Genomic DNA, 13,022 nt, shown 5'->3' with positions numbered 1-13,022 from the left:
TTTTTTGAGATGGAGTCTCACTCTGTCGCCCAGGCTGGAGTGCAGTGATGCGATCTCGGCTCACTGCAAGCTCTGCCTCCCAGGTTCACACCATTCTCCTGCCTCAGCCTCCTGAGTAGCTGGGACTACAGGCACATACCACCACACCCGGCTAATTTTTTTGTGTTTTTAGTAGAGATGGGGTTTCACCGTGTTATCCAGCATGGTCTCGATTTCCTGACCTTGTGATCCACCCGCCTTGGCCTCCCAAAGTGCTGGGATTACAGATGTGAGCCACCACGCCTGGCCTCAATTTTTATTTGTATTTTTTTGACATGGGGTCTCGCTCTGTTGCCCAGGCTGGATTGCAAAGGTGCAATCAATAGCTCACTGCAGCCTTGACCTCCCAGGCTCAAGTAATCTTCCTGCCTCTGCCTTGCGAGTAGCTGGACCACAGGCATGCACCATGATGCCAGGCTAATTTAAAAAAAAATTTTTAATAAAGATGAGACCTCACTGTGTTGCCCGGGATACATTTTTAAATGTAATTAGAAATGGGGGACAGATGTAGTGGCTCATGCCTGTAATCCCAACACTTTGGGAAGCTGAGGCAGGAGGATCACTTGAGGCCAGGAGTTTGAGACCAGCCTGGGCACTGTCTACAAAAAAAATTTTTTAATTAAGAAAAAAAAAGAAATGGGATAGTTATGCAATCAAGTTATTTCCAAGAAGCAGTAATGTGATGTGTTATAGCCATGAAAATAATGTGGCGATTCAAAGTGGTGGGATTTTATTCAGTGCCTAAGTGAAATTGATGCATTTTAAAGCATTTCTGAAAGTTGTGAGTTTGGGATTTATGATTTTTTATTCAATATGTATTTGAGGGCCTGATGTTTGAGGCACCAGGCATTGAATTTGAAATGAAAATAAAAATATTTATTGGAAATATTTGATCAGAAGGTAATACAGGATCAATGTACATTTGAAGTAATAAGCCAGTGAAAGTCACTGGCTAACATGAAAAGTTTAGGTCAGCAGTTATCTACATCCTTAGATAATGGAAAAAACAGATATATATAGACATCAATGTATGTTTCCTTCTTAGTATTAAAATATTTTTGGAAAAACGCATAGAGACCACTGTTGAATATTTGCTACCATTAGCTACAATGTTATGATGAATGGTGTATCATATTCTTCTCTTTTTTTTTTTTTTGAGACTGAGTTTCACTCTTTTGCCCAGGCTGAAGTACAATGGTGTGATCTTGGTTCACTGCAGCCTCTGCCTCCCAGGTTCAAGTGATTTTCCTGCCTCAGCCTCCTGAGTAGCTGGGATCATAGGTGCACGCCACCTTGTGTGGCTAATTTTGTATTTTCAGTGGAGATGAGGTTTCACCATGTTGGCCAGGCTGTTCTCGAACTCCTGGCCTCAGGTGATCTGCCCACCTTGGCCTCCCAAAGTGCTGGGATTACAGGTATGAGCCTCCGCGCCCAGCCGGTCTATCATATTCTTAATTGCAGTTAGTGATGATATAGTATTGGAATGATTAAGAAAACTTCAAGATATCAAAAAACCAGGAGGTCAGAGGGACATAGGGCAAGTTGGGGCTGGATGCGGGCTGGCCTTGGGACCCCTGTTGGTAGAGCTGTGTCTGGGTTCCTCCTGCTCAGAGTGAATGGCCCTTCCTTTCATGGTGCGTCTTCATATCCTGCAGGGTCTTCTCTCTGCACCCCAATCCCTGTGCCTCAGGAATGTCTTCCCTTCTGGCTGCCTAGGTTCATAGCTGGTGTGATCAACAGGGAGAGGATGGCTTCCTTTGAGCGGCTGCTGTGGCGAATTTGCCGAGGAAACATGTACTTGAAGTTCAGTGAGATGGACGCCCCTCTGGAGGATCCTGTCACGGTGGGAACCTCAGGCTGCGAGAACTTTCTCTGAGACTTCGCATAGCCCTCACCAGAAGCGCTTCATTCTCCCAAAACACGGGGGGGTCTTTAGTTTGATGAGACTAATGATCTATTTCCTTTCTTTCTCCTTTTTTTCCTTCCCTTTTACTTTGTTCCTTTTTAAAAATATATATTTGAAAGGACAGTTCAAGGGCTGATTCTTATCAATACCTCATAATTGGTTCATTCTTCCCGGAGACATAGCTATACTTTTCTCTAGAACTTAGTTATGCTAGTACTATCCTAGGCAGCAGCTGTGTCTTAAAGAACTGAGAACTGATTGAGGTCAGCTTCTCAAGCTTCAATGTGCACGTGAGCATAGAGGTCACCGGGGGATCTTGTTAAAATGCAAATTCCAGACCAGGCATAGTGGCTCATGCCTGTAATCCCAGCACTTTGGGAGGCCAAGGTGGGAGGATCGTTTGAGGTCAGGGGGTTGAGACCAGCCTGGGCAACAAAGCAAGACAACAGCTCTACAAAAAATAAAAAAAAGTTAACCAGGTGTGGTGGCACACACCGGTAGTCCCAGCTACTTAGGAAGCTGAGGTGGCACGACAGCTTGAGCCCAGGAGGTCAAGGCTGCAGTGAGCTATGATCACGCCACTGCACTCCAGCCTGGGAAACAGAGTGAGACCCTGTCTCAAAAAAAAAAAAAAAAAAAGGCTGGACACGGTCGCTCATGCCTGTAATCCCAGCACTTTGGGATGCCAAGGTGGGCAGATCACCTGAGGTCAGGAGTTTAAGACCATCCTGGCCAACATGGTGAAACCCCATCTCTACTAAAAATATTAAAATTAGCCAGGCATGGTGGTGCACACCTGTAGTCCCAGCTACTTGCGAGGCTGAGGCAGGAGAATCACTGGTACCCCAGAGGTGGAGGTTGCAGTGAGCTAAGATTGCGCCACTGTATTCCAGCCTGGGCGACAAGACTCCCTCAAAAAAAAAAAAAAGATTCTGAGTCGGTGGGTCTGTGTGGGGCTTGAGACTCTGCAGTTCTTACGACTCCCAGAGAATGCTGATTATATATTTGCCAATAGACCCCACACTTCAAACAACAAGGCTTTGAGGGGGCTTGGCCCTGAGTACCATACAGTTGTTGCTGTGAATTGAGTTGGATATTGCTGTCTCACCTTCCAGTTCGTATTTAATCCACTTACCCTTTAATTCCAAGAAGCTAGGCTTATTTCTGAGCGTCTATAATCTTTTTCAGATTAGAAGCTAAAAAAATTAATTGTGATAAAAAAACAAAATTCATTTTGATGAAAAACAACTTTAAAATAAATGAAATTTAAAATAAGAAAGATTATGGAAAAAAATGAGAAACCCCGTCATCACTCTAATGTCTTCATTTGTATTTTGCCTCTTGTACTATTTTAGTCTATTAAAATTATAGACAGGTATAATTTTATATGATTATTGTATACACGGAAATAATTTTTTCCCCTCTTTGTTTTGCCTAATATGAGATCCCTCCCCATATGACTGTGCATCTCTTGTAAAGATTTTTTTTTAATTTGACATTGAATCATCACTTTTTATAATCCTGTTTTGACATGTAACAGTCATGGTGGGAGAGAAAGTAAAAGCATCTGGAAAAAGATGAGCGTGGACACCAAAGGTCACCAAAGGGAAGTCATGAGATTAGAGCAGATTCCTGATTCTGGTGGATCAGGAGAAAAGAAAACTTAAGAGACTCAGCAAAGGACCAGGGTAGACTCCACGGGTAGAGAAACCTTTTGGAAATAAAGTAACGCAGCAGCTCTGAAAATCCTAAAACACCGCCACCTGCTCCCGTAAGGAAATGCCAAAGACAGGATTCATTTTGATAGTAGTTTAAGGGATGCCTCATATGTCCACTGAGTTGATGTGACATTAACTATCTGTTTTGGACACTTTATTTCTAATTTTTCTCCAGAATGTAGACACCATGATGAGCATCTTTATGCATGTGGATTTTTATTTGCTTTTGAATTACTTCCATAATAAACAAGTTCAAGGAAAATAGAATTGCTGGCTTAAAGGGTGTGGAGATTTTAATGACACCTGATGGGGCCCGACAAATGGCCTTTCAGTGACTTTTCTGATTCCAGTGCCTTGAATAGTGTGTGATGAGTCTGTTGGATTTGTCATAACTTTTCCAACAATAGGTTTGGTTTTTGTTTTGCGGGGTTTCTTTGAGACAGGGTCTCACTCTGTCATCCAGGCTGGAGTACAGTAGTATAATCATGACTCACTACAGCCTCGACTTCCTAGACTCAAACAACCCTCCCACCTCAGCCTCCCTGGTAGCTGGGACCACAGGTGAGCACCATCACACTCGGCTAATTCTTGTATTTTTTGTAGAGTTGGGGTTTTACCATGTTGCCCAGGCTGGTCTTGAACCCCTAGGCTCAAGCAATCCACCTGCCTTAGCCTCCCAAAGTGCTGGAATTACAGGTGTGAGCTACTGCACCCGGCCTGGGTTTTGTAATTTTACCTTTACCCTCTCAAACTAAATGAGAATGAAAGAATGCATTGTTTCAGCTCGTATTTTGCTTACAGTAAGAGTTAACATTTGCATGTCTGCTTGTAGAAAACATCTTCCTTTCTTGTGAATTGTCCAACTTGGACTTGACAAGTGTGATTTAAGCAGCAATCTTATGGCACACAAGCAACTGTGTGAGTCAAAAAATCTGAGCAACTGTATGTATGAGTCAAAAACTGGGCATGGCTTTACCTTTGTTAAATATCAAACACCTACTCATCCCCAAAATGTCAGTGTTGTGTGTTAATTAACTCTGATGAGCCAGTTTATCAGCCAGCTATATTCGTTTTAAGCCTTGCATATTCTCTTCTAAATGTTTCCTTGTTTATTATCACATCTCTTAAGTGTGGGGCTTAGAGCTGAGTTTAAGGTCTGGCTGTGGTCCAACCAGCTTCGGGAACAGGGAGCCTGTCACCTTAAGGCTGCATCAGCGTCTGTGAGGTCTTGGATGGCCTTAACTGTGGGCTCTGAACTTAGAGGAACTGGGAAAGTTACAGTTGCCCAGTTTTAAATTTATGAATTGTGTAAGCCTAAAAACAGGACTTTACATTTCTATTATGTTTTAACCAGAAAGAAACACCCTTTTTTTTTTTTTAACTTATTCTGATTTTCCAGAAAGAAGAAATTCAGAAGAACATATTCATCATATTTTACCAAGGAGAGCAGCTCAGGCAGAAAATCAAGAAGATCTGTGATGGGTAAGAGGGAGTGAAGGGCTCTTTCTTCAGTGATTTGGACCAGGATTAGGTAAAGAGATCTGCAGTGCAAATGCACGCGATTGTGACTTCTAGAGGTCAGTAAGGCTTTAGAATAACTTTCTCACATAAAAGTCAGCCCCAACTGATTTTTAATAGTTGTGAGAATATGAATAGGGAGAAGTTGAATACGCAAAATGTGAGGGAAACTAAAAGTGGACACGTTCCCCCTTTCAGTCTATTCCATCTGAGACTTTTCGTTGGCTGCTGAAGAGTAAGCCAACTGCATGGCTAACTTGTTTGGGATTTTACAGAATTGTGTTACATGTAGCTCCATAGAAGCAGAAATGACTCAGTGCAGAGGATATTAATACATTAAAGAGGATATTCATACATTAATAGATTCTAAAAGCAAGAGGCGAGTCCAGCCTGCAGTCTTATTTACCTAACAGCTCACAGGTTTTATGGTTTGAATGAAGCTCATTCGTATAACAGAACTGCAGCCTCAATTCACAGCACAAGTGACATACTGGGAACCCTTATGACTGGGACTTCTTTTCCAGTGGCCAAAGACGCAGTTATTCTAGGATAGGTTGGCCATCTAAAGTCAGCAAACGATGTCTTAGCAGAAAAGGGGGTGCAGAATGCTTTGCAGCAAGAACCCATCTGTGTCCCTTGGAATATATTAAACAGGTTTCGAGCCACTGTCTACCCTTGTCCAGAGCCTGCGGTGGAACGCAGAGAGATGTTGGAGAGCGTCAATGTGAGGCTGGAAGATTTAATCACCGTGAGTGAGGGGTTTGGGCGCATGGTCTGATGGCCGCTGCGTGAGGGCTGCCTCTGCTGTTTTCATACAAGCCCTGCCCCCCAGGGCCCTCACTGGGAGGCTGGCTGGAATGCTGGCTATGCCTTTCTGGTTGTGGCTGTGGAAGATTTCACAACTGGGAAACTGTTTGATAAGCTAGCGGGAACGATGCTGTGTCTTAAGAATGCTTTGCCCAGGCTCAGATTTGACCACAGCCCTAGTCAGCCTTCAGGTGGCCACCCCGATCTGACAAAAGGCGCCCTTTATTGCCAGCCTCGGCCTAGACAGAATCTATGATATAACCACCCAGCCAATTAAGTTGAACAACCAGTTTGACCGATTATTTTCCCACTGAATCGCCCGGTTGTTTAAGCTGACGGGTTAATTCTGTAAAAACAGTGAGTCTAGTTTCACCATGTGAACATTCATTCATCCCAGACTCATTGTCTTTGTGAAGTCTGTCACCATCCAGGGTGACACTCAACACGCTTATGATCAGAACGCTTTCTTCAATCACAGCAGCTTTGAAAGTCATCACTGAAAACAGCTTGGCCTCCCTCAACTGGCAGACTCTCATCAGTGCTAGAGTTCAACAGAACTTTTGGTTGTGACGGAAGGGTCATGTGGCCTGCGCTAACGCTGCAGTCAGGAGCCACATGTGGCTATTGAGCCCTTGAAGCATGGCTAGTGACACTAAGTCATTTAGTTTTTATTTTTAATTTTAATTCCATTTAAATTTTAGGGCTGGGTGCGGTGGCTCCTGCCTGTAATCCCAGCACTTTGGGAAGCTGAGGTGGGTGGATCACTTGAGGTCAGGAGTTCAAGACCAGCCTGACCAAACTGGTGAAACCCCATCTCTATTAAAAATACAAAAATTAGGCGTTACCTGTAGTCTAGTCCCAGTTACTTGGGAGGCTGAGGCAGGAGAATTGTTTGAACCTGAGAGACAAAGGTTTCAGTGAGGCAAGATCACGCCACTGCACTCCAGCCTAGGCAACAAAGCGAGACTCCATCTCAAAATAAAATAAAAGGAAATAAAATAAATAAAATTTAGTAGCTGCATGTGGCTATGGTAGAAGTCAACTCAGTTTTAGACTCTGGACAAGTATGTTAAGAAATTAGATATGTGCGTCTTTCAAAACCCTTAGACTAGCAGACAACTTTAATTTTCCAGAAAATCTGTGTTTAATTTTTTTTTTTTTTTTTGAGACAGAGTTTTGCTCTTGTTGCCCAGGCTGGAGTGCAGTGGTGCAATCTCAGCAACCTCCGCCTCCCGGGTTCAAGCAACTCACCTGCCTCAGCCTCCCGAGTAGCTGGGATTACAGGCATACACCACCATGCCCAGGCTGATTTTGTATTTTCAGTAGAGATGGGGTTTCTCCATGTTGGTTAGGCTGGTCTCAAACTCCCGACCTCAGGTGATCCACACACCTCAGCCTCCCAAAGTGCTGGGATTACAGGCATGAGCTACTGTGCCCAGCCTGTGTTTAATTTTTAAATCCTCTCCATTCCTTCTTTGTCACTTGTCAAAAACATTGTTTCCCCTGAAGCCATTGAAGTCCTTTCCTCCCAGTACTCCATGCTTGATTTTATGAAAACGTCATGAGGAGAATGGAAAAGAAATTCTGCTAACTGTGTGCTTACATTTAGTATGACGGGGTCTTCAGGTGATCCCAGCTGAGCGCCTTCTACAGGGGCAGCTTTCTCCTTTGGTTCAGTCCCTGCCAAAGATGAATCTTAGACACTATCTGATTCGGAGGCATTTAATTCGGGCTGCGCTCTTTGAGGTTTCTGAAAGTCTCATCTGTGCTGAAGTGCTTTTGTCTCCTGGAAATCCCCAGGCCAGGTGGCATTATGTTGCTAAGTGACAGTAGTATTGGCTTGTGAGACACTTCAGTGGGCCTCATGGCTCTCATTAATCTTAGAGCCACCATGTGTCTCTTACAGTGTGCCTCTTACAGAGGCCATGTGTACTGAAAAAGATTACCTTGTTTGTTGCATCATCAAAACATAAAAATGATTTCCATTAAATAAATTCCGCGTGGGCCCAGTTGTCCATTCATTCCTTCATTTGTTCACTTGTCACTGATTGGAGGGATTATGTATGTAAAGCGTTGTGGTAGATGTAGTCGTCTCCTAGGGTTGCTCGAACAAATTACTGCAAACTGGGTGGCTTAAGACAATAGGGATTTATTCTGTGGCGGTTCTGGAGGCCAGAGGTCTGAAATCAAGGTGTCAGCAGGGCCGGGCTCCCTCCGAAGACCTGAAGGCAGCCGCTCCTTGCGTCTCCCCAGCTCTGGTGCCATGGGCCATCCTCCGCATTCCTTGGCTGGCAGGTGCCTCCTTCAATTTCTGCTTCTGTTGTCATGTGATATTCTTCCCTGTGTGCCTCTGCGTCCCTGTTTCTTATCAGGATGGTGGTCATATGGGATTATGACTTCATCTTAACCTGATTCCATCTACAAAGACCCTCTTTCCGGAAAGGCCATATTCACAGATCTCAGAATTTAGGACTCTTTTATGTGGACAGTTCAACCCATAAGAATAGGACAATGAGGAATTTAGAGGAAAAGGAAGATACAATCTCTGCCTAAGGGTTTTAGCCTCTAGGAGGGGAGATAAACTGCTCAGGAGAGTTAACGGCCAGGTGACAGCCACAGGTCAGAGGAGCCTTCTCAGAGCAGAGGAAGCTGCTGTGGCCTGTGGCCCTCCGTTTTCGGCACATTGTCAAACAGCTCTGTGAAGGTTCTCTGTTTTCCTGCGTGTTGTTTTTCGTATAGGTCATAACACAAACAGAGTCTCACCGCCAGCGCCTGCTGCAGGAAGCTGCTGCCAACTGGCACTCCTGGCTCATCAAGGTGCAGAAGATGAAGGCCGTCTACCACATCCTGAACATGTGCAACATCGACGTCACCCAGCAGTGTGTCATCGCCGAGATCTGGTTCCCGGTGGCAGATGCCACACGTATCAAGAGGGCACTGGAGCAAGGCATGGTGTGTGGCAGGTGGAGCCGGGAGGGGTCTGATGAGTCAGCTCCTCTGCTGGGCTCTCAGAGGGTGTTGGCCTCATGGCAACATGAACTCAAGTGACTTGGTGGTAGGACTGCTTCTTTCATCTTTGCGTCTTTGGTTCTAAACCCCACTCGAGGACATAAAAGAAATTCCTTCGTTTTTTCAGTGTTTGACAGTTGTTCACCATTTTTTGATCTTTGGTGACTGTACACTGAGCTTTTTTTTTGAGGTGGAGTCTCACTCTGTAGCCCAGGCTGCTGTGCAGTGGCATAATCTTGGCTCACTGCAACTTCCGCCTCCCGGGTTCAAGCGATTCTCCTGCCTCAGCCTCCTGAGTAGCTGGGATTACAGGTGTTCGCTACCACGTCCAGCAAATTTTTGTATTTTTGGTAGAGATGGGGTTTCACCATGTTGGTCGGGCTGGTCTTAAACTCCTGACCCTGGGTGATTTGCCTTGCCTGCCTCAACCTCCCAAAGTGCTGAGATTACAGGTGTGAGCCATCATGCCTGACCATACTGTGCATTAATGTGCCAGTCTCTCAGCTAGACTATTGTTCTGAGGGGGGTGTCTTTTTTATTTTTATTTTTTCTTATTAAAGATGGGGATCTTATAGTCTAGCTGGAAAGACAAATAACCAAGCACCTATGATAAGAGCCAGAATATGTAGATTGCTTGCTGTGTGCCAGCAATGCTCTAAGCACTCTGTCCTTGTTGAGTTCTCACCACCCGCTCCATTCATTCCTTAGACATTCCCTGTGTACTAGGAATGGATCTAGGGCTTACACACTGGCAGGCCAAGGCTCTGCTTTGATAGACATTCTAGAAAGGGACACGGAGGTATGTCGTGACTAATGAGACTTCAGGCAGTGATGAGTAGTGGGCAGGAAACCAAGCAGAGGATGGTGAGGGGCTGGATGGGGAGAGGGGGCTTGTTCTGATGACGTTATTCACCCCATTGAAGGAGGGACCCCCCTCTGCCCGAAATAGTACAAGATGGCTGAACACATTACCCCGACACAGGACAGACGGGCTTGACAGCTGTTTTTAGTCACTCGTCCTCAGAGCCCAGGGGAGAACACCGCATGCCATGTGGGCCACACGGGGCTTGCCCTCGGGAACTGTGCTTGGGAGAAAGTGAACCAGCAGGGCCGGTGGGAGGCAGGCTCTGCAGTGAATGAGGGTGAGGTGACCTTTGGTTCCTGCAGAAGGATGTGATTAGCTTGTCTGAATGATTTCACGGGGTGGCAGGAGTGAAACCGTTAGGTTGAGGACTGGGTGGCATGCAGCTGGTTCAGCCGATGGGGAACTAGCTGGGTGGGAAGCCTGCCCTGCTAGCTGGGTGGCATATCTGGTGACGGCAGATCTCGTGGTATCTGAAGAAACCCCCTCTAAGTAGGCAGATGGGAAGAAGATTGGGGGCGGGAGGAACGGTTTTCAGGTAGAGGGATCTGAAGGTAAAGGCCTTGTAGTAGGAATGGATTAGAAGGTGGGGGCTTTCCTTATCCCCTTTGTACAGATAAAGAAATGGAGGCACAGAAAGTAGAAGTAACCTGACCACAGTCCTATAGCCAGGAGGCAGGATTTGAATACAGAAACTGTTCCTCATGCACTCCCATGTCCCCACATCATGGTCCAAAAACCACCTAACTGGGGCACTTAAGAAGCGTTTCAACCAGGCCGAGCAGGGCAGGGTTGCGTCCTGGAGGAAGTGATGCGTGCGCAGAACGGTGGGAGGCTGGCCAGGGAGCAGGTGAAGGGAGGTGGGGCGGGGTGGGGCCTCCCAAAGGCAGCGGAGGATTGAAGCTGGGACCATGAGCACTCGTCCAGCTGGTGTCAGATCTCACTGGATGTGCAGATGGCAAGTGCTGTTGGGCGTGCGGTGGCTGTACGGTTCCTGGACAGGGAGCGCTTGGAATTGTTAAGACTCGAGTAGGTAGAATGGATGCGGTGGCTCATGCCTGTAATACCAGCATTTTGGGAGGCTGAGGCGGGAGGATCCTTTGAGCCTAGGAGTTCAAGACCAGCGTGTGCAAAATAGCATTGCCTGGCTGTAGTCCCAGCTATTCAGGAGGTTGAGGCGGGAGGATCGCTTGAGCCTAGGAGTTTGAGGCTGTAGTGAGCTATGATCATGTTACTGCACTCTAGCCTTGGACTTCCTGTCTCAGGAAGAAAAAAAAGAAAAAGAAAAAAGAGTTGAGCAAGTGGAGAAGAGAGGTGGCTAGTGTAGACGTGGCCAGTTTCCATGGGGAGGTGTGGGGAGGGGTGAAGGTGTAAATGGAGGATTAAGGCATGTTGTTAAGTAGTCTTGATCACAAGACTAAAGAGTTTTGATTTCATTCTTTAGGCTATAGGCAGCCTTTGAAGATTTTAAAGCTGGAGAGTAACATGAGTAAGATAGTGCTTTTTGTTTGTTGTATTAAAAGAGTGCTTGAGCAATCTGGGTGTTAGGTAAATGGAGAGGGGAGAGGCTGGCAGAGATGCTGAGGCTTGGAGCTAGGGTGAGCTGTGGGAATCGGAGGAAGGATTCTGAAGGGGGAATTAGCAAGCTTTGGTGGGTGATCGACTGACTGAAACCAGAGAAGGGACAAAGCCGTGATTCCAAGGTTCTAGGAACCTGGGAGAATGGAGGCTCTGCTGAAGGGGCAGGAGTTTGTGGAGGGGACCTGGCTCTGCGGCAAGTCGATGAATCCTGGATTTTGTGGTGTCGGTGACACATTGGAGTTTGAAAGTCTAAGCAGGCAATTAGGAAAAAATTGGGGAAGGGTCAGGGCCATTTGGAAGGGGGGATGAATTGAGAAAGCGGAGAGGAGGGAAGCATAGAGGGCTGGGAGTCATAACGTTCGCATTTACAGCAGCAGGAGATGGGAGATAGTCAGAGACTCCCTCCCGGAGAGACTCATTTCTCTTGACAGCCCTCCTGTGAGATGAATTGGATAAGTATTGGGAAGGTATTAACTCTCTACACATGAGGTCATGAGTCTCAGAGAGGTCAAGGGATTGCTCCAAGTTCACTCAGTAAGGGACAGCAGGAGCTGGGACTGTGACCCTTGTGCTGACACCCAGCCCAAGACTCTCCTCCTTACATCTTTGTCGCTTTTTTTTTTTTTTCCAGGAACTAAGTGGCTCCTCCATGGCTCCCATCATGACCACAGTGCAATCTAAAACAGCCCCTCCCACATTTAACAGGACCAATAAGTTCACAGCTGGCTTCCAGAATATTGTTGATGCCTATGGTGTCGGCAGCTACCGCGAGATAAACCCAGGTAAAGATCCGATTAATTGCACAACTGAGCAGTGTGAAAACTGGGTAAGATGGACCCCTGAGGTGACCGAGGAGGTGAACTTGTTAAAACTGTGAGGCTTGGGGCTAGGGTAGTAGCTGTGGGAATCGGAGGAAGAAGTAGGATAGTAGGGGCAAGCAGTGGGATTCCTAAAATCCTCCTTGGTTTCCTAATACCCTGTGATGTCTGTAAATGCCGATTGGTGAAAGACTTGTTCTTGGTCTTCACCTGTGCGCCCTTAAACTGCAGCTTCATCCGGCAGCTGAAGTCGGTGTTCATTTCCTTCACCAATTCAATGAGGGTCATATCTTGGCATCCTCACAGTCCTGTAGTTACTGTGTGGGAAAGACACCAGTACACAGAACTTAGAAGACTCGATTCTTGGTGTCCTAAGCTGTGGAATCTTGCTAGCTTGGTTAATAAAATAAAGGGGTAGGCTGGGCACGGTGGCTCACGCCTGTAATCCCAGCACTTTGGGAGGCCGAGGATGTGGATCGCCTGAGGTCAGGGGTTGGAGACCAGCCTGACCAACATGGCAAAGCCCTGTTTCTACTGAAAATACAAAAATTAGCAGGGCGTGGTGACAGGCACCTGTCATCGCAGCTCCTCAGGAGGCTGAGGCAGGAGAATCGCTTGAACCCTGGAGGCAGAGATTGCAGTAAGCCAAGATGGCGCCACTGCACTCCAGCCTGAGGTCAGGGGTTGGAGACCAGCCTGACCAACATGGCAAAGCCCTGTTTCTACTGAAAATACAAAAATTAGCAGGGCGTGGTGACAGGCAC

At 46.3% G+C, this 13,022-nt stretch overlaps 1 protein-coding gene across 1 annotated transcript in view; it reads left to right on the top strand.

Moving 5' to 3' along the window:
• The window catches only part of ATP6V0A4 (ATPase, H+ transporting, lysosomal V0 subunit a4), an 87,519-nt gene that overhangs the window by 34,966 nt on the left and 39,531 nt on the right, over positions 1–13,022 (top strand). The window contains exons 7-12 of the mRNA XM_011941556.1: positions 1,576–1,586; positions 1,756–1,882; positions 5,063–5,145; positions 5,836–5,929; positions 8,728–8,940; positions 12,072–12,222. Of these exons, the coding sequence (XP_011796946.1) occupies positions 1,576–1,586; positions 1,756–1,882; positions 5,063–5,145; positions 5,836–5,929; positions 8,728–8,940; positions 12,072–12,222 (679 nt within the window). The remainder of the gene's footprint in view (positions 1–1,575; positions 1,587–1,755; positions 1,883–5,062; positions 5,146–5,835; positions 5,930–8,727; positions 8,941–12,071; positions 12,223–13,022) is intronic.

The sequence above is a fragment of the Colobus angolensis genome, unplaced genomic scaffold (genome assembly GCF_000951035.1).
Source record: "Colobus angolensis palliatus isolate OR3802 unplaced genomic scaffold, Cang.pa_1.0 Scaffold2, whole genome shotgun sequence".
Taxonomy (NCBI): domain Eukaryota; kingdom Metazoa; phylum Chordata; class Mammalia; order Primates; family Cercopithecidae; genus Colobus; species Colobus angolensis.
Note: the sequence above shows the minus strand (reverse complement) of the source record. Positions and strands in the feature narration are given on the sequence as shown.